Source organism: Nematostella vectensis, chromosome 8 (genome assembly GCF_932526225.1).
Source record: "Nematostella vectensis chromosome 8, jaNemVect1.1, whole genome shotgun sequence".
NCBI classification, from domain to species: domain Eukaryota; kingdom Metazoa; phylum Cnidaria; class Anthozoa; order Actiniaria; family Edwardsiidae; genus Nematostella; species Nematostella vectensis.
This window is the reverse complement of record NC_064041.1, coordinates 16,043,521-16,071,365: the sequence shown is the minus strand read 5'-3', so window position 1 is coordinate 16,071,365 and position 27,845 is coordinate 16,043,521. Positions and strand designations below refer to the sequence as shown.

The 27,845-nt window shown below is 40.0% G+C and overlaps 3 protein-coding genes across 14 annotated transcripts; 2 read left to right on the top strand and 1 right to left on the bottom strand.

The window, feature by feature from the left end:
* Nucleotides 1-61: 61 nt before the first annotated feature.
* On the bottom strand, nucleotides 62-26,984 carry LOC5505347 (tyramine receptor Ser-2). Of its 9 annotated transcripts, XM_048731279.1 has the most exons (7): nucleotides 26,865-26,984; nucleotides 24,113-24,215; nucleotides 13,242-14,192; nucleotides 9,622-10,449; nucleotides 4,803-9,257; nucleotides 2,619-3,899; nucleotides 62-869 (listed from the first exon to the last, which is right to left on the bottom strand). In XM_048731279.1, exons 6-7 carry the CDS (start codon nucleotides 3,372-3,374, stop codon nucleotides 477-479), a joined length of 1,149 nt encoding a protein of 382 aa, XP_048587236.1. In that variant the 5' UTR covers nucleotides 3,375-3,899; nucleotides 4,803-9,257; nucleotides 9,622-10,449; nucleotides 13,242-14,192; nucleotides 24,113-24,215; nucleotides 26,865-26,984; the 3' UTR covers nucleotides 62-476. The 9 variants fall into 9 exon arrangements, with proteins under 9 accessions (XP_048587236.1, XP_032229666.2, XP_048587235.1 ...); XM_032373775.2 differs by lacking the exons at nucleotides 62-869; nucleotides 2,619-3,899 and having other exon boundaries at nucleotides 7,363-9,257; XM_048731278.1 differs by lacking the exons at nucleotides 62-869; nucleotides 2,619-3,899 and having other exon boundaries at nucleotides 7,363-9,239.
* LOC125570321 lies at nucleotides 19,552-20,151 on the top strand. Its single transcript, XM_048731875.1, has 2 exons — nucleotides 19,552-19,578; nucleotides 19,858-20,151. The coding sequence occupies exons 1-2, from the start codon at nucleotides 19,552-19,554 to the stop codon at nucleotides 20,149-20,151; spliced, it is 321 nt and encodes a 106-aa protein (XP_048587832.1).
* On the top strand, nucleotides 22,197-27,650 carry LOC5505361. 4 transcript variants are annotated; one of them, XR_004294109.1, is made up of 4 exons: nucleotides 22,197-22,345; nucleotides 25,629-25,871; nucleotides 26,261-26,307; nucleotides 27,380-27,650. XR_004294109.1 is itself a non-coding variant. In XM_032373782.1 (4 exons), exons 1-4 carry the CDS (start codon nucleotides 22,226-22,228, stop codon nucleotides 27,409-27,411), a joined length of 438 nt encoding a protein of 145 aa, XP_032229673.1. In that variant the 5' UTR covers nucleotides 22,197-22,225; the 3' UTR covers nucleotides 27,412-27,650. The 4 variants fall into 4 exon arrangements, 2 of the variants coding, with proteins under 2 accessions (XP_032229673.1, XP_032229672.1); XM_032373782.1 differs by having other exon boundaries at nucleotides 25,629-25,867; XR_004294108.1 differs by having other exon boundaries at nucleotides 26,261-27,650.
* The last annotated feature ends 195 nt before the right edge of the window (nucleotides 27,651-27,845 follow it).

The following is a 27,845-nucleotide window of genomic DNA, read 5'->3' as shown; positions in this document are numbered from 1 at the left end:
AAAAAGACTGTGTTCAACGAACTGTTGATCCAAAATTTCTCTGAGCAAAGCTGCGTCTACCTCAGGACAAGTTATCTCTTTAATGTAAAGCACCGGGTTAGACATTTGCAGTGCGTGTTGGAAGTCTAAATAGATGTCAGTTTGTAAAATTCTCAACCCGTTTCGGGTATTAAAAATGTTTTTTATGTTTTTCTATCCATTTGATTAGCGACCACTGACGTTGTTCGTTTATACGGCGTTATGCATCCTGACGTTGTTCTTCTTTACAGCGTTAAATAGTCTGACATAGTTCGTCTCGTCTATACGGCGTTATACATCCTTTCGTTGTTCGTCTATACGGCGGTATACAGTCTGAAATAGTTCGTCTATACCGGGTTATACTGTCTGAAGTTCGTCTATACGACGTTTTCTATCCTGACGTAGTAGTTCGTCTATACGGTGTTATACAGTCTGACTTAGTTCGTCTATACGGCGTTTTACAGTCTGACGTTGAAGTTCGTCAGTCGAATCTGCTGATTGTTAGGAAGTACATCAGACACCTTTGGCCCATTTACCGCCAATTTCCCAGCATGCTCCACGCGCTCTTCGCGACTGAGTGACGGCTGCTTGCGGCTGCGCAGTGACCTCAACATCCGGACACAGGTAACCCGAAACCTCTTGTCCTTGAAGGAGTACAGAAAGGGGTTCAGCGCCGAGTTGGTGTATCCTAGCAACAGCAAGGCAGAGAAGAGCTCGCTTGAGACCGCGTGCGTGCACGTGTAGCAGGTTGCCATGGTAACGCTGAGAACGGTAAAGGGAGCCCAACACAAGAAGAATGCGAAGACGATGACAGCGACTGTCCTCGCCGCGCGTATGTTACGATACATCGCCTGCAAATCCAGAAACGAGAGAAGTCAATGCAAATAGGCTGGTTGCCTAGGTTAGGGTAGAACAACTATAAATGGGCTGCCTGTGGTGCGACTTTAGAGATTTGGTGGGGTTACCTGTGGATTCAGCGATCATGAGCGGGCTTCCTGTGTGGATTTTTGTTCCAAAATTTTTGTCAATGGCAAAGAATTTTTATCTTGGTTTTCTTTTCTTTCTTTTTCAAGAAACAGTTTTTTCTATTGTTTTGACCTTAATGGGATTATTTCTCTAACAGGAAACTTCAGCAAAACATAAAAAAAAGACTCCGGAAAAAAAAGAGGGAAGGCGACTTTTCTAGTGAAAAAATAACAGCAGTCAAGTACAGCAAATTCTCCCTAAACAAAGTACTTACAACCTACTTACACGCGCAGTTTATTTTGCATTTAATATAATTCAAATATAGACAAAGTTTATTTCGATCCAATTCAGCCAATCCTTCTGGAGAAAAGCCCTTTCCAAACGGTGACGTTATTCTTTGAATTAAAGGTTCTGTGAGCCAACTCGTGAATGCAAATTTATTTTTCTAGTTATTTTCTTGTGCGCATAAAAGATATACAGGATACTGAACAAAGGATTAACACATCCAAGATGCTGAGAATACATAAAAATTATACATTCTGTCTTTTCGATGTAATGACACACCAAGAACACTATATTTATAATCCGTATTATAAAAAGTAAAAGTAAAAAAAAAAAATTGCGACAAAACCTAGGGGTCGAACTCCGGCCTCTGCGGCCCTTGTGACTGAAGCGCTAGACCTCCGTGGCATTGATGACTAGACGTGTGACTAAAATTAGATTTGATTCTAATTGGTGTCGTTCCGTTCGAAAAGCTTTTCCTAGCATGTCAAATTTCACCCTATTTTTTCGGAAGCAAAAGTAAAATACCCGACATAATTAATCACGCCACTGTCTTTATGCATGTTAACATTCTAGAAAGGCGCAAAATCGTTATTCGATGAATAAGCGAATTGTTTGATATTTAGTTGATTCGAAAAATTGTGGAAAAACAACTTGTGAAAATCTATCCTAGTCTTTTTCTTGCCCTGCGAACAGAGGCTTTCTCTTATTACCCTACAAACAGAGATCCTGCTAACAGAGGCTTTTCCCTTGTGTTTCTCGGACCTAAAAGTCGCAGTTTTGGCTAGTCGCTCTTTTAGCACAAATTCAAACAAACAACGCACAAACCCAGAGACGCAAATCGGCAAGTACTATAAAAGAGAATTAAAAGCTTTGCTAGCATTTGTTTTGTTTGCAAACTACCAACTTGAATTGAACTGAACCGTAGAAGATCGATTGACGTCAGTGACAAAGGCGCATGCGCACGCTCAACCCACATGTGAGACTTTTCTAAAAAAAACTAGCTTTTATATACTTTTACAGTTATACCAAGTAATGAGCAAAGCTATAACAGATCGATGGCTAAACCCTTTTATTGACTTAAGCTTTAACCGGAGGTTGAAAACCGGAAGTATATATATGATCTAAGGATTGCTGTGTTGCTTCTGAAAGACCATAAAAAGTTTACGGATGATCGATCCGACTATCGAGGGACACAGTCCCTCCAATAAAAAGGAACGTTATACAAAAATACCACCTTGAAAGCTGAACATAAGCAAAAACATAAAGATATTTTGCCTTGTGCCACAATGCGTGTGAGCGATCACAAAGATCCTTACGTACAGATACGCCATTACTCATGCGGGTCTCACCTTATGATCTGTGTTTTGCTGAGTCGCTGCTCCTGGTGCGTGTCTGTGAGCGATCATAAAGATCCTTACATACAGATACGCCGTTAAGATGACCGGCAAGAGAAAGTTTACCACGGAGCTCAGGGCGGAGTACACATGCGTGATATTAAATATGCACTGGCCGTCAATCACGCTGACGTCACTCCTACGCCAGCCAATCAGAGGGACGACAGCGAACATGATAGAGTAGCCCCACAGTGTGAATATGGCTATTATCGCACGCCTGTGGGTCACAGAGTGCGATTCTCGGAATTTATTGAGCGGATCTTTGAGGGTCTTGAAGCGCTCCACTGCGACTGCGAGAAGCGTCAGTATCGACGTCGGCACCGCTATCAGGTACATGGTCGCCCAGATATCACAGATCACGTGACCATGTTTCCATGGTAACGACCCAGCTAAGGCCTCTAAGTCAAAGGGCATCGCCAAAGACGCGGTCAGCAAATCACTGAATGCTAAAGACAGGATGAACAAGTTCGTGGTCACGCGCCGTAGACTTGTGTTACGTACAATCGTGACAATGACGATTGCGTTACCAATGACAGCGACGCACATGACGGCTATGTAACCTGCGCACATTCCATATACAAACTCCTTGCTGTAGCTTCCTGATTGGTTGGTCCCACTATGGTTGCTAGGTGACGTCTTGACAAACGTTGACATGTGGGGACCTGCGCTAAGTCTGCTTGTCCATGTTCGATTAGCTGTACCGCTATCCATGATGAATGCGGGTCTTGGTATTTTATCTCAGTATCCGAACTGTCTGTTGCCTATTTGTTTAAAGCTCAAGATCACTTTTTCTTTCTAGAATTTGCTGATCCAGTAACTTGTATTCTCGTTTCGGCTTTCGTCTTTGTTTCGGTTTCGGTGTCAGTTTCTATTTTTATTTTTTCGATCTAAGTGATCAGTTATCAGCTCAATTGCCTTATATCAGTGCAATTAAAGCATCTTTTCTACGAACTACACTTTGCGAAAGAGACCGACGTTTATCAGATCTTACCGATCATCAATAGAGCTGTTTTGGTGAATTTTTTCTCTTAAGGCCCTTGACTTCTGATGTCAAACCATCGACAATTCCAATCCTTAGCGGACCTTGTTTTGCACTGCTATTCCCGCTTTGATTCAGCTTTGACTGTTTCCGTGGCTTATGCCTTTTTATATTTGACCAGCTGTGACGTCATAGGTGCACGCCGGATTGTTTATTTCATCCCACACGTAGCGCTGTGTGTCTGGTTCTTAATCAATCTGTGAAACAGAAAAAAGTCGTTTTATGGATGTTTATTTTTCTCATGGTTACTAAGTATTAACGCTCCTTCAACTCAAATGATATACAGCACGACTCTCAGAGCAACGTGTTTTCGTCAATTTTTAAACTACATTTTACCTTGTTAAAAAAATAAGTAAGCTTATACATTATGAATATTGACATTTTAAACCAAATTTTCAAGGCAGGACGATACTCACTATAGTCAATATAGTTAAAGAAAAGAATCTCAAGTGTTATTATTCGTTTTCGATGCATTCAACAGAAGTCTTCCCACACGATGAAGCCGGTAACGCTTAACTACCCAAACTTACCAAATAGATATACGAGGAGCGAAAAAGTCCTTCAATATAAAAACAGTTCAAGGTTTTACGTCATTCCATGGCTAAACGGGCCAATCTCTTGGTTTTAGAGTTTGTTACAAAAAATAAATTTCAAAAGGAGCGGAGTAAGACCAATATTAGTATTTTATCGTATTTAGTACCAGCATTACTATTTTTCCTAGTGTTTTTCTTCAGTCGAATATGTCCATTTTACACTTATATTCACACCTTATAACTAAACAGTTTTTTTTTTTAAATATGGACGTGTTATTTTAAAGATTCGATCTGTATTTTTGATACTACGTACTTTCGGTCTCTATTCTATACTCAAAGGTTTCAATTTCTGAAAATGCGCCCGAATAGTAGATGTCGCTCAACATTATAATAAATTAAATCATTTCCCCCTTTAGAAGTTTTTTTTTTCTAAAAAAAAAAAAAACACAAAGAAAAGAATATGCGGAAAAGTGTAGCCGTTTCATTTAATAATTGAGCGCACATCTTGAAATCAGTGTTCCTTAGGATAAAAACTGTCTGAACTTTGGCGTTCCCGCGAGAGCTTACCTTTAATCTCCACGAACGACACTCGCTTGTGTTAAGAAAACGACATCCAATCTCGCCTAAATAGAGACGATTTATATTAACGTGGGTGGGTCTTTTCCGCTGTCCTCTGAAATGTGCCTGTTGAGACCACCCTCTAACACTAAGAAATAATAGACAAGTGAGAGGGCAAGAGTATTCCCTGCTCTTAAAGAATGTCGATCAACAACTCCTTTGTCATGTTTTACACTAAAAAATACAACGGTTTATTTACAGGAAAACTTAAACATAACCACCCACTATAAAGGACTAATGCCCTATTAACGATATTTGATTGAAAGGATCTCAGTTCCTTGAACTAGCCGGTGGGAATGGATTCTTGTGACTCGATATTGCGAGGGAGTGTAAAAATGTGATTGGCTTTCTTGGAGGGGGCGTAACGAGTCTCGAGTGTTTCTATCTCGGATACAACGTACAGGGCATTTTGAAAGGTTACAAAGCAGAGGGCATATGAATAGAGGGGTGGAATTTCATTATACAACTCGTGGTACGCTTTTGCTACCGAAGTGGACACTGTATGATTTATTCTGCTTGTTTCCGCCTGGATACTACACGCCTGAACACTGAGGACAGAGTCTAGCTTTGTTCCCTGCATATGAATCATTTTCTATCGAAAAACTATAATATTGACGTTGTTTGTAATTAACTCTATGAATAATTGAGATTGAGATACATCGCCGAGATTTCAACTGAGAGCAGTTTTACTCAAATCCGGAAGCCAGTCTCTCTGACAAAGCGTGCGACTCGTAGATAAACACACGACTTAACTTGGAAAAGGCTGGTTATTTAAACGCTATATTAGAATAAACCGGAGGAGAATATCAAAGAAAAAAATAATGTTTCGTCTAGGACCGACTAATACACGGTATGGGAGATTTTCACATAGGGATAATAATAATAATTGGAAAACTGAAAGAAACTTGCCTCAACTGCTGTTTTCATTTTAAATTTTGATATGCTTATTGCAAATATTAAATATTTTCCTAAATTCTTAATGAAATAAAATATTAGCAGTCTTTCAAATAGAATATTCAACGTACACTTTGGATTTTAAATTGTTACTGTGTGGCTAAAACAAATACCTTGCTTTGAAGAGTGTTTTCTTTAACCAAAGCGGTAAGTAAATCACGTCAAACAAGCGCAGATTTTCGTAAAAATGTAAACCGGACAAACATCTTTGTGTCTAAGTACTTTGTTGATATCATGATTCAGCCGGATTGTTTTTATATGGCATACTAAGTAGCGCATTTTGCATGAAAATTAGTCCATCCTACCTGTGATTCTGCTCTGAGGTTTTTCCCTTTACCCTTAAAAAAAACTAAGAACACGATGCGGCACATAAATCCCTCGGGCATCCCGGGGTACCTTGCGGTGGGATTTAGATATCAGGATATCACGCGCACGCGTTATTTTCTAAGATATTTTCACGCGCTATTTTTTAAACAGTTTTCAAGCGCAATCGCTATATTTGTAACAGTTTTCAAGCGCACGCGTTATTTTTTAACTCTTTTCACGCGCACGCATTGAATCAGTCACGATCTAGATTTTAATCACATTCTTATTGATATTTTTGTTTTTTTTTTTACTTCATTTTTTAGCATTTCCTTTTCATCAGAAATGAATGATTTACCGTTTACAATTTTTGCCGCTGGCTATTTTATGTAAGTAAATCTCCCGAATGACAGGAACAACTTTTATCACTTTCTGATACTATGCTACTACTAAGTCCCCATGCTTTTCTGGGTTCTCTTTTTCAGTTTTAAGCGTGGAAACCAATTTGGGCTCGGTTTATCTGATTTGAGATCAGTGATTGGTCTACTATATCTTAACGAGAACCTTTGATTTCGCCGACAGCTCGTTGGATCTGGTGATTTTTCGAAAAAGAGAAGTTCACAAACGAAAAATGAATCAAATAGGTCCTGTTGCTTTTGTAAGGGGAAGTTTGAAAGAACCCTTGACAGACACACATTCATCACTATTTTTACTCGATATTGGAAAACTACGTGATGAAATCTCGAGATAACCATCGAAAAACAAAAGCTATGTACGCTATTTACCAATTTTGATGGAAAATATTGCAATATTTCTCAAATCAGACTATACAAAAGGGTGCTTTCTCATAGTTTTCAAGAATGAAAAATAGCAGCTAACGGAAGCTCATAGAGAGTAACGTCTATAGTCGGTGAGGCAAAAATTCATTGAGAGCTATCGCACCGCTAGCAGTGTCCCTCGTGATGGAGCGGATTCCCTACTTTCATCGCACGAAATATAAATTATGGTAGTCGACCATCGTCTAAAACTGGGATCACTGTCTTTTCAAAGGGGTGGTGGAACATTGAATCGCGGAGAAGGAGGGTGGGGAATATTGAAACGGGAGGCACAGGTCAAAGGGAAGAGAGTTGACCACTCAAGTACAAGGTGGGGAGGGGTAGGAGCAGATCTAGGGGAAGGCTTGCTTGGGCTACACCCCCCCCCCCCCCCCTCCCGAGTAATCTTCCTGTTCTTAGGTACCACAAAAGCAGACTTGGTGCAGCAATCTATGAATGTGACTTATTGAGTGATTGATTTTACAATAAAGAAATGGAGGAGACCACCGAATCCACCCCGAGCCGTCTAAAGTAAGGCCAAGTCACACACGAATAGTACAGAATCCAACCCGAGCCGTCCCGAGTAAATCCGAGTCACGCTCACATAGTTCCGACTCAAACCCGAGTAATTCCGAATCACACAAACATAGTACCGAATCCACCCCGAGCACACCCGAGTAAGCAGAATCAATACGAAAGATTCATGTTCTCATGACATTAAATATTTTGCCAAAAGGAAGAAATACTTTGTCTGAACGACTATTCGCCTGCAACAATCACTGGTTTACCTCCATATGAAGGCATATAAGTTTACCATATCAAAATGGTTGGAAACTTGTCTATATGTAGTCATTGATGGGCTTCCTGTGGTTAAGTGGTAATCGATGATTGGATTCCTGTGGTTAAGTGGTAATCTATGATGGACTTTCTGTGGTTAGCTGGTAATCAATGCTGGACTTCCTGTGGTTAAGTGGTAATCAATGATGGGCTTCCTGTGGTTAGCTGGTTATCAATGATGGGTTTCTTGTGGTTAGCTGGTAATCAATGATGGACTTCCTGTGGTTGGCTGGTAATCAATGATGGACTTCCTGTGGTTAAGTGGTAATCAATGATGGACTTCCTGTGGTTAGCTGGTAATCAATGATGGACTTCCTGTGGTTAAGTGGTAATCAATGATGGACTTCCTGTGGTTAGCTGGTAATCAATGATGGACTTTCTGTGGTTAAGTGGTAATCAATGATGGGCTTCCTGTGGTTAGCTGGTAATCAATGATGGACTTCCTGTGGTTAGCTGGTAATCAATGATGGACTTTCTGTGGTTAAGTGGTAATCAATGATGGGCTTCCTGTGGTTAGCTGGTAATCAATGATGGACTTCCTGTGGTTAGCTGGTAATCAATGATGGACTTTCTGTGGTTAAGTGGTAATCAATGATGGGCTTCCTGTGGTTAGCTGGTAATCAATGATGGACTTTCTGTGGTTAGCTGGTAATCAATGATGGGCTTCCTGTGGTTAGCTGGTAATCAATGATGGACTTTCTGTGGTTAGCTGGTTATCAATGATGGGCTTCCTGTGGTTAGCTGGTAATCAATGATGGACTTCCTGAGGTTAAGTGGTAATCAATGATGGACTTCCTGTGGTTAAGTGGTAATCAATTATGGATATCTTGTGGTTAGCTGGACATCAATGATGGGCGTCCTGTGGTAGGCTGGTAATCAATGATCGGATTCAATGGTGAGCTTCCTGTGGTTAGCTGGTAATCAATGATGGACTCTCTGTGGTAGGCTGGTAATCAATGATGGGCTTCCTGTGGTAGACTGGTAATCAATGATGGGCTTCCTGTGGTTAGCTGTTACTCAATGATGGACTTCCTGTGGTTAGCTGGTAATCAATGATGGACTTCCTGTGGTTAGCTGGTAATCAACGGCACCTGTGGTGTTCAGAGAAACTTCCAAAAATGTCCAATTATGGGCTTCTTACGTCATCAAATTATACGATTGCTTTGGTGGGCATCCTGTGGACTGCTGACTCTCGGAGAGCTCCCTTTAATTAACGTTCCTTGGATTAATGCAAATAAGGTAGATAGTGGAGACTGGATTTATGGGTAGCTTGTGGTCATCCTGTGGTATGGCTCAGCGCGCATGTTCAGTATCTATGTGAATCTGCAATTTGTCGTTGACGCTCAGCGGCTCTCGCGAGCTGCTACTAGAGAATACCACTGACTCCGTTTTGCTGTTGACCCCGGGCTCATGCGCTGTACTTCCGCGGCTGCGCAATGAGCTGAGCTGGACGTCGGTCCCATTTTCTTGCCGAGTGCTACTTCGGGATAAGAATCTGTTTAAAAAACAAGCATGATCTACGTATCATTGTCAAACAATGGACTTGGTTGTACCTTATAGAAGTTGGACAGCTATTTAACGAGATAAATCACATTCCAGAGTGTATGTTATTGTTATCTTTGAATTAACGTTTAAATTCGTTTATATTGAAATTTTATACAAGCTTATATAGCGTGACGTGACTGTTATAGCTAGACATGATTGATATTGTGTGACATGATTGATATTGCGTGACGTGATTGATATTGCGTGACGCGACTAATACAGCTTGACATGAATGATATAACGTGACATGACTGAGATTGAATGACGTGAATGATACCGTTTGGCGTGACTGATATCGTTTGACAATGACTTACTTATGAGGGTGCCTTCTGCGTTTGATATTCCGCCACAGTCTCCACACGGTAGACTTGAACGCCTTGTTGCGGAATGAGAACAGGAAGGGATTGAGCGCGGAGTTCAGATACCCGAGCATGAGCAAGGGGGGGTACACATGAGGGGGCGTTGTCATGAAGCAGGCCGGACACAGGTTGCTTACCACGCTCACCATGCAGTACGGCACCCAGCAACAGAAGAACGCACACACGAACATCGAGATTGTCTTCGCGGCGCGCACGTTCCGCACGTGCTCCTTTTGCTCGGAAGGATTGCGGACAGACGCACGGCCCGCGGATGGCAAGCCACAAGAATGACTGCGAGCGATGCGGTAAATCTTCGCGTAAATCGCGCAAGTGAGTAAAAGCGGCACAACGAAGTTAACCATCGAAGTAACAACTGAGAACGCCGTAGGTAGCGGGAAGACGCACTGGCCGTAGAACAGAAAGCTTTTATATGGGCTTATATCAATAGCTCCGATGACCGGTAAGATAGACATCACAAGACAGTATAACCAGATGACCGCAATGATGATCAGGGCGCGGCGACGGGTCATAAACCTCCCCGCGCGGCGGAACCTGTTGAGCGGGTCGCTGAGCGTCTTGTATCGGTCCAGGCTCACCGCAAGGAGGGTCAATATCGAGGTGGGGACTGTCATGAGGTACACGGTGGTCCATACTCGACACATGACCTCCCCGTGGTCCCACCGACCCCCCGTGATCAGGATGTCCACGTCAAAGGGCATAGCGAGGAGGGCGGTGATCAGATCGGAGACGGACAGCGACACGATGAACAGATTTGTGGGCAACCTGTGGAGGGAGAAATACTTATTCTTCAAATGAAAGTTCCACTAGCCTACTTGAAGCCGCTGACAGGTCAGCGGCTAAACGTAGGAAAATGTGAAAAAGGTTTCGTCAGTCCTTTTAAAAGTAGATATTCTCCTTATTCATAATCAATGTGTTGCTTCATACGGCAATTGATTGATTAGCAAAATTAATCAAAATTGGGGACTTACACTAATAAATCACGTCACGACTTTTGAGTGGCAAACTCGCTCCAAAATGCACACGGAAATGCCTGCGTCACGAAATAAAATCCATGAAACTAATTCTATGCTTATTTAAAATACATTGAAACTTTCAGTTATTATTCGCAAGTGCTGATTAAGTTGCTTTTTGTGAGTACAAGTCGCCTAAAGGGGGATCAGCTGAGCTTTTCTATTTTTGGCTGTTTTCAACACAAGTTGTCATTTAATCGGATTTTAATAGGATCAATTTAAGATTTTTAGCATCATATTTTTAGTATTTATTGTTTACCGGGAAAACACATTTCCCGCCGAGTGTATGACTAAATGCATGCTGTTGGAAACATTGTGTTTCGCTGAATGAACGGCACGTGCATTAAATCTCAAATGAACGGCACATGTTTACATCTAAATGGAGACTAAATGAAGGGCACGTGTATACATGGACGGCACTAGATCTCAATGGAGATTTAGAAAGGATTTCAATCTAAACACACGAAGGCACTTATGAATAGAATTCGAAGGATCTGCTTTAGAATAACCTTTTTTTAAAAGCACAACACAATTCTATGTAAGGGTACTATAGCGGCAAGAGGCAATGCCATCGTATCTAAAGTAAAAAATAGAATTTGAAGGATCTATTCTATAATGACGTAGGGAGAAACCACCGGACAGCCTCTATCTGCTGGTGTGCGTCGGACAAGAGAAGCCACACTGTGAGCTCGCGCTGGCGCTCTTGAAACCGGTGGCCTCAACCGGCGTGAAGAAACCGTTTAGCTGTTTAGTAATCCACACCACCCTATTTACCGTCTTCAATAATTTACTCCTTACTCAATTACTATTTTTATCTTACGTTAGTTAATCATCAATGAACTTTGTACATAGCTGTAACATGCCACTATTACTCTTTTATAACCTGAAGAAGGCAGGTATTGGCCTGCCGAAATATCGTTCTAAAAGACATTAATCTGCGTTGTTGCCACCTTTTTCTTTTGAAGGTTTTATTTTATAATAACCTCAATCTCTGTCTCTCCCTCATTTCTGACGCGCAGTTTTTTTTGGTCTCGCGCATCGTTCGTAAAATCCCACTCGTAGTACTCCATTTCCTTGTCAAAACAACGCATCGCATTTGCTTACGTATGATACGACACAGCTTCACTCCCTTATTCTTGAGAGGTAAGTCAGGAGAACGCATTGTGCGATTTGAAATATTAGCTAACTTAAAAAGTGCTTTGGGCAAAACGTATTATCGACCATCACAATATTCGTCTACGGGGCTGATAGAAGGGGAAGTCAAATGGGCGTTCGATTGAACTCATATAACTAAGAGTTATATCGACACCTCCATCCAGAAGCATATCAAAGGCTATCATGATCAGGTCTCACTTAACGCAAGTGCACGTACGACCCCAAAGGCACGGAGAAGTCTTAAAAGCTCTCTCTCTATTAATGGGATATGATTCAAGGTTAAGGTCAGATATAAGATGTTCAATTCATCATTGACCAAACCAAATCGAAGATATCGCATTAACTTCCACCTTTTGTGGTTCTTGTTGCACACCTACCTTCATAAGCTTTTTTGTACGCCTGTCTTTTAAGTCTTTCAACTTTCGCCTATCTTCCGGGGCTATTGCCATGGGTCTACCTTCTAATTCTTTTGTTATACGCCTATCTTCCAAGGCCTTTATTACACGCCTATCTTCTAATAAGGCTTTTGATATACGCCTATCTTCCAAGGCCTTTGTTACATGCCTATCTTCCAAGGCTTTTGTTACATGCCTATCTTCCAAGGCCTTTGTTACATGCCTATCTTCTAATAAGGCTTTTGATATACGCCCATCTTCTAAGGCTTTTGTTATACGCCTATCTTCCAAGGCCTTTGTTACACGCCTATCTTCTAATAAGGCTTTTGATATACGCCTATCTTCCAAGGCCTTTGTTACATGCCTATCTTCCAAGGCCTTTGTTACATTCCTATCTTCCAAGGCCTTTGTTACATGCCTATCTTCCAAGGCTTTTGATATACGCCTATCTTCCAAGGCCTTTGTTACATGCCTATCTTCCAAGGCTTTTGTTACATGCCTATCTTCCAAGGCTTTTGTTACACGCCTACCTTCTAATTCTTTTGTTATACGCCTATCTTCCAAGGCCTTTGTTACACGCCTATCTTCTAATAAGGCTTTTGTTATACGCCTATCTTCCAATGCCTTTGTTACACGCCTATCTTCTAATAAGGCTTTTGTTATACGCCTATCTTCCAAGGCCTTTGTTACACGCCTATCTTCTAATAAAGCTTTTGTTATACGCCTATTTTCCAAGGCCTTTGTTACACGCCTATCATCTAAGGCTTTTGTTATACGCCTATCTTCCAAGGCCATTGTTACACGCCTATCTTCCAAGGCTTTTGATATATGCCTATCTTACAAGGCCTTTGTTACATGCCTATCTTCCAAGGCTTTTGATATACGCCTATCTTCTAATAAGGATTTTGATATACGCCTATCTTCCAAGGCTTTTGATACACGCCTATCTTCTAAGGACTTTGTTATACGCCTACTATTTGGGTTATACGCCTACCTTCTAAGGCCTTTGTTCACAGCCACCACGCCACACACCAACATATTTCCCGCCAAAGCGACGACGATAATGCAACAGTACAACACCGCGAACACCCACGCGTACCACGAGTCAAAATTGCGCAGATGCAGCGACACGCTTGAGTTGGTGGAATTGCTCATCATCGCGCGACTAGCTTTAAACTCCGCGGCGGCAAATAGCAGGGGATAGTTGTGGTATTGTTCTATCTACCGTGCAAATAGAACAGTAGAGAGACGTTGGTAAAAGAGTTTTCAAGTTTTTCAAGGGGGCCTTGATGTGTGATTCCTTAGTGTTGTGACGACCCAAGACGATGAATGTTGCTGCTGCTGTATTGTTGTCACTGTTCAATTTCGTGTCCTGATCGTATTTTTGTTAGTACCGCTAATTTGAGCCTTGTTGGATAGGCTCACTGGACCGTTCACTTTGCGTATTAGTATTAGCTGCTGCTGCTATTCGATTTTTCCCGCGAAAAGAAAAACAAAATGTTTGTACTCCTTGATTGCTTTCTGTTGGTCTAGAGTGCTGTCTCTTTGCCGCGATGACCGTCTGATGGCGACCTGACGACGACCTGACGACGACCTGACTGATGTTGCTTTTTGCTATTCGCTCTTGTTATTGTTTGGTTTCAGCGTGAATTTTTTTCGGCAAAAGGAAATATCCTGTTTTTATTCATTAATAAAAACCATTTCCTTTTATCTTCGATCGGATGCGACTAACTTGTTATGGCGGTTATATTTTAAGGTCGAAAGCGTAATCGCTCGTCTGGCCCAAATGAGTTGTTTTTCAAGTCTGTTTCATGGAAGATTTCCCGTCTGCTCTCGTGGGCGCTCAGTTGTCACGTCCTATTCTTGCTCTCCCTCGCTTCTTAAAATGATGACAATTGGAAGAGTATTTCACCTACCAGATTTGAATCCCAACCTTTTTACATTCCTGAAATCAAAAGAGAGCAAAATTTAAAAAGGAGAACTATTTAACCCTCCGATATCTTCTCCAGGGCATTCTCATGTCTTTTCGGGAAACTTTTTGGTATAAAAAGAAAAACTTGTAGACGGGTTATATATTACTCCTTTAAGAAGTGGCAGTAGTTCAATCTTGCATGAGATTTTTATGCCAAATAGTAAGCATCGATAGACTAATAGTCAGTAACGATTTCATGCCAAATAAAAAAATACACATTAAAAAAAACGTTAAAGAAAAAAAAAACGATTAATGAAAAGTGACAATTATCAAACACGTTAAGGAATACCGAACAGTACTGACCTTAAACACACAAACACAAGCAAACAGTCTGATGTCTGATATGTTTCAAAGCGATACGGTAAATTAGTCCGCAAGAAAGCGAGCGCAAGATTTTATCCCTTCAGGCGAAGGCCGCGCGCATGCGCACTTCACGCTTCTATCTAGCAAATAATAAAATGCTCGCGGTGTTTCCGCCCCGTGATATTCAATGATTTGCACGATAACAATGTCTTTACGAGATAACACCGAGCACTGAAGACTGCGAAATAATAAGCACAGATATTTCAGGGTTATTAAGACTTTTAGGAAACAAAATTATGAAAAACGTATTTTTTTCCAAATAGGTAATGAGGTCTCAACGAGAGTAAACCTATTTCTAACTGCGATACCGACTATCATGCGATAAATCAAAAAATGCATTTTAAACGTGACATTTCTAGTGAGTCGTGATCAAACAAAGACTTACGTTTTCGTGAAGGTTCGTAATACGATTGCACCAATTGAAAGAGATTTCCAGCTTAAAATAAAGGGAGAGTTGAGAGGAATGTCATGTATGTCAATGTCTTCCTATGAATTTGCCGAGAAGTCATCTCTTATCGTATTTCTTTAACCAACAATACCAATAACAGAAAACACTTGACTAGGAAATATTGTTTTCATATAGTCATTTTTCAGTCCATTAGGAGCTAATTTGTGCGATTCGCGTCTATAGTGTTTACAAAATTAAGTTTGTTTATAATGTGCTTGTAATTGTCAGTAATTTACAGATGTTCAAATCTCTAATATGTTATTTTAGACGCTTTGATTCATTCGATATTCCTATGGTTGATGAGACTCTGATAACAAGTAGCTAATCAAAATATGGTAGCACTTCTAGTGGTCCTTCTGATCTGTCGCAAGCACCTCCATACATTAGCATAAGACAAACATTGTCACACAAACCGCCATCCAGCTTCACAAAGTGAAATAACTTAAAGTAAGATCCGTGCTTTGTTTTATGGCTGTAAACAGCGCAACATATACTAAAGCTCTTATAAGGTGTTATGCTTAAAGTCTTTTTTAGAACGTTCTAATTTTATAACTAGGGTGTGCAGTAGCTTTAATTTTTTTTATAATGATGCAGTTTCATCGATATTATTATTCGCTTTCCTGTCGCCAAGTGTGCCAAATGAGGATGCCTATTATGTCGTTTACGACGCTTGTTCATAGGTGCAATAGTCCCACTTTTTTCTATTCTTACTATATTTTTTACTATACTATATCATTTAACTATATTCTTACTTTAAACAATATAGGTTTAAAACTATGTGAGTTGCAGTTGTCTGACAAATAGTGACATTTTGGTATAGTTTGAGGTAGCTTTGTGTGTGAAGTAGCTTTTTGTTGATTGTTAAGTAGTACCGATAGGCTAGAATAAGGCTAATGGTAAGGTCTGATTGTGAAGTAGTACCGATAGGCTAGAATAAGGCTAATGGTTTGAAGCAAGCACTTGACACCATCATGAAAAGCGATGACGTTATTCGGTCAGTTCGTGTCCTCGTAAAAAGGCCACTAATAACTTGTGTGAGGTTTAAACGCATTTTGGCACGATATACCGAGATATTATCTGCTCTCCTAACAAAAGCAATAGGCTTTCAGACTTATTAATTCTTTAAGTCTTCTGAAACGTAGGCATTTTTGGATAAAGCTAGATCTATAAAACTTACAATGTTGTTGTCGAAAAAGTAAATAGATCCGGAGGATCAAAATGTCTAGCTTTACTCGTCATGCTGAAATGAAATAGAGACAAATGCTGATAGAAAAAGGGAACTGGGGAAATTAAAATGTTATACACTAATCAGAAAGAGTAACATCAAAATTTTTGCAGCTAGCAGAGCCACCTTCCTGTTTGTGTCTATCCGTGATAAGTGAAAAGATAGAGAACTCGAACTTCAAAACAAATATCATAAACCACGTGGAAAATTAAACTGATAGAAACGAACAGGCAGGGGCGGCGGACGGGGAGGGGCAGGGAGCCTCTGACCCCCCCCCCCCACCTTGAAAAGTGGACCCCCTTAACATTTCTGTTCGGTTTTGAACGGGTCGCGGTTTACACACCTTAATATAAATAAAGCGTTAATGCTTAAATCGATTGCTTGATAAAAGACGATATCATATATTTGGGATTTTTTAAACTGCTTGTACGTGACCCCCCCCCCCCCCCCCCCCACCTACACCTTTGGGACACTCGGCCGCCCCTGACAGACCACTCGGCCGCCCCTGACAGACCACTCGGCCGCCCCTGACAGACCACTCGGCCGCCCCTGACAGACCACTCGCCCGCCCCTGACAGGAAGAAAATTCTGCTTGCAGGGTATCAAATTTTAGGCATCCATTTAAAACGCAGAAAGAGGGAGAAAACATTTTTAAACAAGATCAAAATCAATAAAGAAAATGCTTTGTAGGTTGATTCTAAGGAATGCTTCAACAAGGTACTAAAATATATGCAAAAGGGTGTTCCAAGTGATCGAAACTGTCATTTATACTCGAGATAGAGCAAGTCAAATATGTAAAATCGGTGCATTTAGGGATGTCGTTCCCAGGCCCTGTGAGATTGCTGAGACCTTGGTGTATCAAATTCTGCATTTTGATTGGTCCTTTCTTACTGTTTTGAGGAGTCGCTTTCTGGACTGAATCCTCAACTGTGCTCAGTAAAACTAGCATAACATTTCACAGTTTTAGCTTCTTTACGAGAATACATTTGGCACCTGCAGCGTACGCATGCGCCGAATCCAAACAGGGCTGCACTAGAGAATCCATTTATCGTAACCCGCAGTGGTCCATGGGTGTCATAACCCGCAGTGGTTCATGGGTATCGTAACCCGCAGTGGTCCATGGGTATCATAACCCGCAGTGGTTCATGGGTATCGTAACCCGCAGTGGTTCATGGGTATCGTAACCCGCAGTGGTCCATGGGGTATAGTAACCCGCAGTGGCTCATGGATATCGTAATCCGCAGTGGTTCACGGGTATTGTAACCCGCAGTGGTCCATGGGGTATAGTAACCCGCAGTGGCTCATGGATATCGTAATCCGCAGTGGTCCATGGTTATCGTAACCCGCAGTGGTTCACGGGTATTGTAACCCGCAGTGGTCCATGGGTATCATAACCCGCAGTGGTCCATGGGTATCGTAACCCACAGTGGTCCATGGGTATCATAACCCGCAGTGGTCCATGGGTATCGTAACCCGCAGTGGTCCATGGGTATCGTAGCCCGCAGTGGTCCATGGATATCGTAACCCGCAGTGGCTCATGAGTATCGTAGCCCGCAGTGGTTCACGGGTATCGTAACCCGCAGTGGTCCATGGACAACAAATAAATGACTGAATCCATGTATTTGAAAGTTAGTAAATGTTTACTGGCAAATAGACAATATGATTTCGCTTACTAAGGCCAAGTAAAAAATACAAATGTTTCCCATCCGGATTTCTAGAAAAAAAAAAAGAACAGGCGTGCTGTTTTTTTTTTTATTGTTTTTTAAAGGCATCGACCTCTCTACAAAGGACCTAGCGTACCAAGGCTTTCGACTGACGGTTTTCGACTGACTGCTGATCATAAGACTAAAAAAAGCCGTCTTTCTGCACTGTGAAATGCAAAGCCAGTGTTTCCTTCACTGCCGAAGGCGAAGTGAATGATAATAAAATGGCTAAAAAAGGCATTAAAGTAAGAAAATATCAAATAAAATCTTTTGAGGCGTCCCCAAAAATTACGCAGGCGGGGACGGGCGACATTTATTTTTTACTTGGTCTAAGCCAGAATTCGTTTTCTGTTTACGCATGTTTGCTTATTTATTTGATACCCAGTTGCAATGGAGTTGCCGACCATGGATTCTGTGTAGATGTGATATCTTTGTTCATGTTCAATGTAATAGGTATGAATAGACTTTATCATCACAAAAACCCACATGCTTAACTTGTCAGCTGGCTCTAATTGTTATTTACTTAGAGAAGTTTATTATTTTTTTAGACATGTTTATTTATGTAGAAAAGTTTATTTTTCTGGATTTGAAGTGGTAGTTTGCAAAATTGTCGAGCTGGTGATTATAATTATTATCGTTAGCATAGTTATCATTATACCCATGTTTTACACCTGTATATCATTGGGTAAAGTATCTAATGACCTATCATTACGGACCAACTATTAAATATGTGACGGGGAAGTATAATTTGTATTTCATCTTTCGATAAATATATTTTTTTTTGCGGTTGGTCTATTTTCGATTTTTTTTCTCAGGAATTTCGGTTCGGACTTTTACAAAGTTTGCTTTTAGTCAAAGCTTGTTTGAATATATCCTACCTACACGGGACAAATCGTGTATCGCCTCGACCAAATAAAAATATTTGATCTGATCATCAAAAGCATCTGCCAATTAAATAAAAGCCGTAGTCGTCTAACCTGTTTGTTTGGAGTGTTTCTTGGTGTTAAGCCAGCCTTAGGTGGAGAGAGTCTGTGAAATTGATTATCCATGCGCCGTATAACTATATTCTACGCGATGGTAAGAGTGCATCAAGCCGATATCTAGCAATACTGCAGACTGAAAGATTTCCCCCTATCTTCATGACGTCACGCGTTGATTTCCCGCTGTTTGTCTCGAGGGGTCGTGGGCGACAAACGATGACATGGAGCCCGAGTTTCGACGCACGAATACCTCCAAACCGATATCTCTTTCAACGTTATTGATGAACCCTAATTTTTTTCGCTTCCTTTAAACGTCATTGATCATATGCGCTTCTCCAAGCATGACCGCTCGCGCCCTACACGTGTATACACTGCGCATGCGCATAAGTGCAAAAAAAAATTAACAGCTAAATCACATCATATCAAGAAAATTAAGCCAAACATTGTCGTTTCTGTCAAACGCGGTCACTGAAACACAATGAAACTAATATATTCCTTATTTGGAAAACCTGCATGACTTATCATTTTTAAGGTTGCCTTAGTGCAGGTGCTTTGTAAACCTTATGACTTGTTAACAGAAGAGAAAAACAGTGACTGTGACCATCTTTAGTCAATGGAGAAAGACTCTGAAAGAACCACGGTACCAGGCCCTCGGTGCCGGGCCCCCAAAACGACAACGTTCATATACTCACTTCTTGTTGACTAAATTTTTAGTTTTATGTTAGTGCAAAAACAATGACAGACTTCGTTTGCTGTTAAGGATTCACTTAGAAAACATAGTAAAAACATATTTTATAAAACGCTGCCATTTTGAAACAAAAGGGCTGATTTAACTGTGCAGTAATGGAACTAGTGTCCCCACAAGAGCATTGAACAGATCTATGGTGTCACTGAACAGATCTATGGTGTCACTCAACAGATCTATGGTGTCACTCAACAGATCTATGGTGTCACTGAACAGATCTATGGTGTCACTGAACAGATCTATGGTGTCACTGAACAGATCTATGGTGTCACTCAACAGATCTATGGTGTCACTCAACAGATCTATGGTGTCACTGAACAGATCTATGGTGTCACTGAACAGATCTATGGTGTCACTGAACAGATCTATGGTGTCACTGAACAGATATATGGTGTCACTGAACAGATCTATGGTGTCACTGAACAGATCTATGGTGTCACTGAACAGCGAATTTTAAAAGAAAACTAGCTATACACAGCGACACCAGTCGGGCCAGTGACGGAACGTGAAGTCCTGACACCATGGACCAGTGGACAGCTGTATCGGTGCCGATGTGAGTAAAGCTAGTGTTCTTAAAAAGTTTACTTCACCGCAGTCGTTATGAATTCACAAGGTAAGCAATAGACGAAACTAAATAAGTCATTAATGGCCATTAATCTAGTGGTAGACGAGAACGGCCCCTCGGTGAGTGCCACTCCCCGATGCGATGAGTAGACATAAAGTCCTTGAACTAATGATAGGATTCAATATGACTGCATCTTGATCAGTGTTACCCGAGGCAAGTGTAAGAAATGGAGACAAGAAGTCCTTTTGACCAGTCATGTGAGCTTGCTTACACCAAGGCAGAGCGACTCCGTGGGGCCTGGGGCAAGCAGTATCAGACGTGTTGACTCCGTGGTACTATTTCATTTTTGACATGTATTGTCCTTATTGTATAGCCGAATCTTATATATTTTTTACATGTATTGTCCTTATTGTATAGCCGAATCTTATATATTTTTGCAGATAATATCTATAACTTTTCACTCCCGTGGTAGTTCTGGCTACGCGACTGCCTCACATTAACTCCAACGAGCACGTATTCTTTTTTCACCTCTAATTATATCCAATAGCTAGTAATTATCGTCTGTAGTTTATATTAATATAAAAAAGGGGTGCGCATTTTACCTTTGTTATTTGTTTTGTTGTTGTTGTTTATGGTGACATTTAAAAAGAAACGTTTCTATTAACTTATGAAAAGAGTCACTGCCCATCGCCACCTTGCCTACCTTGCAGAACACCAAGTGTTAAGGGAAGTGTCCATTCCCGTTGACCGATTTAAAAAGTATGTTGCATTATTGCCAAGACACCAGTGGTTCGTCTTGATCTTACAGGGCCCTTCGTATCATCTTAACATATCTTAGCCGCGATCAATTAAAATAGTCTACCAGACAACAAAACTTTATGAAACTCGGAACAAGAGTATAGAAATAATTAGCTTTTTCGACCTTGAATATATTTAATGACGATGATCTTTTATTAATGGCTGCCATCCAAGAATTCGTTAATGTCTAACAGCTTCCTCTTTATATCTAGTCGTGAAAAAAAAGGCGCAACCTTCACAAACACCATTGCTCTTCCCCTCTATCTTTCACCAACTAGTTAGTCTTTATCTCGAAAATCTGTCGTTATTCTTCTAGCTCGCGCAAACATTTTTTAAATATATATTACATACCATATTTGGGAGTCCGCTTCAATCATGTTTTCGCTTTTTTATCGCCATAGACAAAGAAAGTTGAAAATTTCCACTTAAAATTGAAGGAATCAGTGTTTCTAAGATTTTCCTGGGCCTAACGTTTTAGAAAATCTCAAAGATTACCACTCGCTCATCTCAGGTCTTTAGATCATTTATGTGGCAGGGGGAGGAGCTTAGAATGGCCCCGCCATTTTTTTAAAAAGTAGTAGCAAAAGATTATATGCTACTACTCAGTATAGTACTACTATTACTCCCAGTCATCTTCAGAAAGCAACCTCTATTGCTCGGTTTCGAGCCAAAAATGTGAAAAAGAAATATGAACCAGCAAAAACGAGAGACGTCCCGTAAAAAAGCGACGGACAATCATTCAAACGCTAGCAGCGAAACAAATATCAAAAGGGAAAAAAAGATATTGTCATTAGCATGAATCAAATGGTCGGTCTCTTACTATACATATGTTATAGTTTTTTGTTCAAAAAGGAAAAAAAATAAATCATAACTGCCCCGACACATATATGGTCGATCATAACAAAATATGTTTTTCACAATTCCGCATTGCACCGTCGCATATATGTAAAGGTCGCTCATTTGTATAAATTATATTTTTTCTTTATCATTATATTTTTCACCAGTTCACTTCCATTCATCACCCTCGGATTTTTTAAGGAAGGGGCTAAAAGCCATATCATGTTGTCCTATTAATAGGGGAGGGGCTAAAAGCCATATCATGTTGTCCTATTAATAGGGGAGGGGCTAAAAGCCATATCATGTTGTCCTATTAATAGGGGAGGGGCTAAATGCCGCATCATGTTGTCACCACGACCTAGCCCTCTCCCATCCAGATACTTCGACATTGTGCTCATCTCATCTATACAGTGGACTGCTTGCGACGGAGATAAATTCGAATATACAGCAACTTCTTTCAGGGTGAGGTATAATGATGATATAATTTCAGTCACGTGGCATTTCTAACCTTAGAAACATCTTTTTGGGTGGAAAACCTTTTCTCGATCAGCTGTATCCGCTTATCATAACAATAGGATGTATACCAAAAATGGGATGACGTAAATGGTTATTCCCAAATATGGGTATACCAAATAAGGCATGATTGCCTAAACTTGTCTGTGATGTTTTCCCCTATATTATCTGGTTTGACTGAATCTGTTAATTTGCAATTATGTTTTTTTCCTATAAACACATTTTTGAAGAAATTTGCCCAAGAAGGCACGCGCCGTTTGCAGCCGATGCTTGATAACTTAATAACTCTATCCTTTGCTATTATGGCACTTTGCATTTGAATATTGACTCAGGTTATCAGGTTTCTATATCTAATATTTTTAATGCCGAAGGACACGCGCAAGGCTATAAAGATATTCGCTACATGTTAATACCAGGGTCTAATTGGTTGGCCAACAAAAAAAAAAAGAAAAAAAAAAGCATTTAAGAGATATGAAGTAATCGTCTTTTTAAGATTTAGCAAAAATAAAATAACAAGTAAAAAAGTGCACATTGTTAAAACGAAAAGATATAAGTAAAATAATATCACACAAGTTATTTACTACTCTTTAGAGAAGCCTTTTCCTTTAAGCAAATGAGATATAATAATACAGCCTAAGATTTCACACAATTCACCTCGAGTTCGATCTCGGACATTCCTTTTCTGTCGTTTTAGCTGCGTTTTTGTTAAGTTCCGGGCAAAAATCTTCTGAGATATAACCTTAATGGATAAGTAGAAAAGGAAAAAAATATTGGGTTGCAACACAAGACAAAATGCTTAGACATGTATTACGCTTACAGATATATGATAAATAGCGCAACAAGGTTTTTTAAGAAAGAAAGCACTCACCATATAGAGTGCATATTTTCAGCCACAGCATCACTTTGTAGCTCTTTTGCTCTGTTCTTTTGCGAGTTTACTCAAGAAATTGAATACGAGTGGCCGGACCGCCGAAGTGACGCCAACAAATAAAATATAGCTCCCTTAAATTATGGCGGAAATAAGATAAAAAAAAACCCTGAGCTTTTGGATTTTCAAGTGACGCATGTGATTAGGCGTTTTAGGAAAAAGGAATTGAAAGATTGAATGAACCCACAGAATTTAAAATTTATAATTATGTGGCGTTTCACGATACCAGAAGGCTGTCTCCATCATCTTAATCAATCGAAAATTAGACAGATCGATTTTAGGAAGTGAAATTTTATCTCTAAAGGTAATGCCGACACGCTACCCGTTTATTTATTTTCTATCGGCAAAGCAGATTTTCACGATAATTGCTTTTAAAGTCTTTAGTTGAAATTGGCTTCCTAGAGTACTCGGCACAATATGTATTCGGCTGACGTGTGCCAGATACTTAAGCGAACAGCATTTGTTCTGTTTGACTTTATCTTCGAGTGCTTTCTTTTTAAGACAAAAAGTGAATAAAAATGCACTTAAACTACAATACATAGCTACAGTCGTAAAAACAAACAGAAACAAGCCATTCTGGCCTTTTTAGCTTTTAGCTCCCCGCGAGGGTAACAGTGAAATCCCTTCGGTGCTATTATGCTACTTTTCAAGGCGCGCGTGCTGTAAGCCGCCATTTCACTCATCCCCATTGTTAGATCCAAAAATAAATGTTGAAAAAAAAAAAATACAAAAAGATTATTTTCCACATCAAGTAAAAAGAAGGTTTACAAGTTTGGAATGGACATTACCTTTTAGAGCGCTCGCAGCATTTTGATTTAGCTCAGCAGGAGATATGGATAGATCGCAAACTTCAAGCCTTCTATTCTTCCGAACGACTGACACATTCTAGATCTGTAATTAAATAAACAGAGGATGAATTTAGGGTACTAAAAGGTTCAGCGAGTGATGCGTCTCCGATGAAAGTGTGTCTTAAAATTTTTCTCTGCGTGCTTTCCTCTTCGCCGTGTTGTTATAATTTTCACCTAATATTTCATACGCCTTTCAACTTACAAAAATATTGACAAGACAAAATTTAAGTGGAAAATTGTCTTGTCTCAAATAGCTTTGAGAGAAAGCAATCTTGATGCTCTAAAATGATAAAATTCGGTCTTTTACAAGGCAATTTAATAAAGTGGTTTGAAAGACTCGAGAACATTCTCATTACGAACCCTTGACAACCACATTTTCCAGAGTTGTTCACCCAACAGGGAAATTAAACGAAAACATTTCATTAATCATACAGATGTAAATGTGCAACGAAAAGAGATACACATGAACGTTAAATAAAAAATACATAATTTCTTTTCAAACTCTTCAGTTTCCTTTCTCTCCGTACTCCGTACAAAATCAAAGAAAATAAGTTGGGCTTTGCAACTTCTGCGTGAAATGTTTTTCAGTGCTCCGTTTCTTAGTATATTCTTTAATGTTCCTCCGAATTAAATACTAATACTAAAAAGGGGGATTTTATAAACTTTAGCGTGGTATGCAAATGCAAAGGTAGTCTTTTTCCTGCTCTTTTTTGTTCTTTGAATTCCTGCTGCTACAAAGGGCAGAGCGTTTTCTTATTCATTCATAGGAATAGGAGCATGTCAAAGAAGCAAGGAAAATAGTGAATGCAACACTGAGCAGCCTTGCTGTGACAAAACTATCACCTCTCTCCTTTGAGGTTATTGAAGAATCAGAATCTTTCAAAACGCTCTTTTCAGCATAATCTTTGTCCTTTTTATTCAGTATTTGAAGACAAATTAGGGGTGAAAATCGCAAAATATTCCCTAAAATTAAAGACACATGCTTATTTACGAAATTCAATCGAAAGTATCGCATTAGCGTCCTCAAATCAGCCTTTGTTAATGAATGATTTCTGACAGTTTGTATTTTGCTAGAATTTGTAAAAATAGCAGCTAGTCTCTTTAAAACGTGATATGTTCAACCATGACCACAAAAAAGGATAATGATTTTTGCCCTTCAAGAGTCCGGAGGTAATCGCTCTTAGCTAGAATCTACAGACCGAAAACTGTTGAGAATAAATCCTAATTTTGTAATCCGTTATAAATTCAAAGTGATCAACAAAGTCTAGAAGGTGATTTAGCCATTTTAAAGAGTTTGCTGACTCTCGCTATGATAAAGTGCGATTTAGAAGACAAAATGCCCTTTAGGCTTGAGTGTCTTGCTCGCGTTATGCTTATACATTATTAATGTATTTTTTAGGGGGTGGGGGGGAGGGCTTATGGGTACAGCCTAAGATCACTTGGTAATTTTACCCAGAGAGCACACCGAGAGAGTTCCCCGAGAGCACCCATAAGCACCTCGAGAGCCCCTCGAGAGCACGCTGAGACTACCCCTAAAGCACCTCGAGAGTACCTTATGAGCACCTCGAGAGCCCCTCAAGAGCACGCCGAGAGTACCCCGATAGCACGCCGAAAGCACCTCGGGAGCACGCCGAGAGTACCCCGAGAGCACGCCGAAAGCACCTCGAGAGCGACTCTAAAAACTCCAATAACTATGTAGGTCTGTGTGAAGATCTAATGCTCCGCAACTTATTCCTTGAATTTGAAGTGGTCGACTTTATCGAATTAGTTCAAACGACTTGAGTCTTGTCGTCGATTTTAGTTTATACGACTTCTCGAGTGTTCTTGTCGAATTAGTTTCATGCGACTACTACCCACTCTCCAGTTGTTTCTTCTCTGCAGTCAGCGTGTGAGTGCTACTAAAATTGACAAGACTAGCACCCTGATGTTGATAATATAGATAAACCGCAGCATATAATATCGAAAATAATACGTAGAAACCTATTTTTTGCGCGATTTAAACCCAACTGCTGATTTAAAATCTGCTAAAATTGTGCAGCGATACACAGTTTTTAATTAGTCAGAATTATGTTTTTTTTTTTTTTTCAGGAAAGTAGTACGTGCGACCGATAGACAAAAATGCTTTCGTACGACAGGTGAGATAACAAGCGAAAAATTAAATGAAATTTCTTGTACAAATATACAGAAGGGAGAAAAGATGTTATATCATAGTCTCAGAGGTTGATATTTTATCATGCTTTGAAATATCTTTGTTTATGGTCAACACTTGAGCAAGCTGTGCTTTCCGCATTTTTAACTCCGTCTTTTGTTAACGGCATTATTTAACTGAATGTTTTGCAATATCCTTATAGAACTATTGCTTTGTCCCATTTTTCAGCCATTTTCGCCGAAATTACAAGGTCATTTTTTTTGCGTGTTTCCCATATGATATCTTCTTTACGAAACAGGGAACTGTAAAAATAAATATAACGCAAATGTATTAGGACTCCTTTTCCAGAAGTGCGTATTCACCCATAAACTCACACAGCTGCAAAAAGCTGTGTATCATAAACTCAAACGGACATAGGGGAAACGATTAACTAACAGCTCTTTAGATAATTAATCTAAATGGCAAAACTTCAAGTACTCAAAGGATCTTCACCGTATAGCAAGAGGACAAATATTCCAAGTCATAAAAAAATATGATAAATACCTGGTTTCACTCAGACATCGGCGATGATACAGCGAGCCGGGCAAGATATCCATGAACTAGAATGGATGCAAACTTCACACTAAATACGTCCGCAGTGACAGCTTGCTGGCTTCCCCGCCAATCAAACCCTCTGAAAAAATTACTAAGTTGAGTGCAAGCCCTCTGGCTTCGTTTCATTTAAATGAGAAAGGTGTTCATAACTTGTGCGCCATTAAATTCACGATTTTCAGGAAATGAAATGCGCTTTCTCGATGTAGGTTAATTTGGTTAGTGATTGCATAACGGAAAAATATCATTTGACACAAAGCCCCCCACGGGGTGGTCTAGGGGCCGTTAGAGGGGGGTGCGTGGGGATAATAGGTTCCCCACCAGGCGCGATATTGGGTGTAGAGTCCTCGTTATGAAATGTGTCCAGGAGTCACAGGTAGAAGACAAAAACAACAGCGAACGCTAACTTTTATAATTAACCGTTATTAACTCAGCAAAGCTGCGCCTTATTTTATGTATCTTGATAGGACCGCTTATAAAACCTGCACGTATACAGTAACAGGGATATCCAATGAAGCTAGCCTCGTACATAGAGACTGGGATGTAAAACAAACGCCATGGCACGAGACAGACACGTAGATGCAGGATTTCCAAGAAACATTCATTAACAAGACGACAATGAAACAAGACACGTTTGTAAAAACAGGAATTTCCAAGAAACCCTGAATAATAAACTCGTTTATTACCGAATCCTCGAATGAAATAAAATACAATAAAGTTAATTCATAGTGGGCCATATTATGACTTGTGTAGTTTTGTAACTAACGGGCCTCAAATCCAATAGTCTTTCGACATTTGTTATCCGTTGTTTTTTGTTTTGTTTTGTTTTGAATGTTGTTTCTTTATTCTTTTGACGTAAAAAAAAACAGTAAGATTAGAGTTCCATCCATTTCAAGTTAGTTACTGTTATTATTACAAACTCCGCAAGGGGTC

Coding starts and splice junctions, on each gene's coding strand:
- LOC5505347 (XM_032373775.2), bottom strand. CDS start 13,405: ATGATGAGCAATTCCACCAACTCAAGCGTGTCGCTGCATCTGCGCAAT. Junction 10,450..13,241: donor GTGAACAAAGGCCTTAGAAG/GTAGGCGTATAA, acceptor CTCCCTCCACAG/GTTGCCCACAAATCTGTTCA. Junction 9,258..9,621: donor CGCAGAAGGCACCCTCATAA/GTAAGTCATTGT, acceptor TTTTTTAAACAG/ATTCTTATCCCGAAGTAGCA.
- LOC125570321 (XM_048731875.1), top strand. CDS start 19,552: ATGGAGAAAGACTCTGAAAGAACCACG. Junction 19,579..19,857: donor AAGACTCTGAAAGAACCACG/GTACCAGGCCCT, acceptor GTCACTCAACAG/ATCTATGGTGTCACTCAACA.
- LOC5505361 (XM_032373781.1), top strand. CDS start 22,226: ATGTTGTCACCACGACCTAGCCCTCTCCCATCCAGATACTTCGACATT. Junction 22,346..25,628: donor ATACAGCAACTTCTTTCAGG/GTGAGGTATAAT, acceptor AATTTTACCCAG/AGAGCACACCGAGAGAGTTC. Junction 25,868..26,260: donor CTAAAAACTCCAATAACTAT/GTAGGTCTGTGT, acceptor TTTTTTTTTCAG/GAAAGTAGTACGTGCGACCG.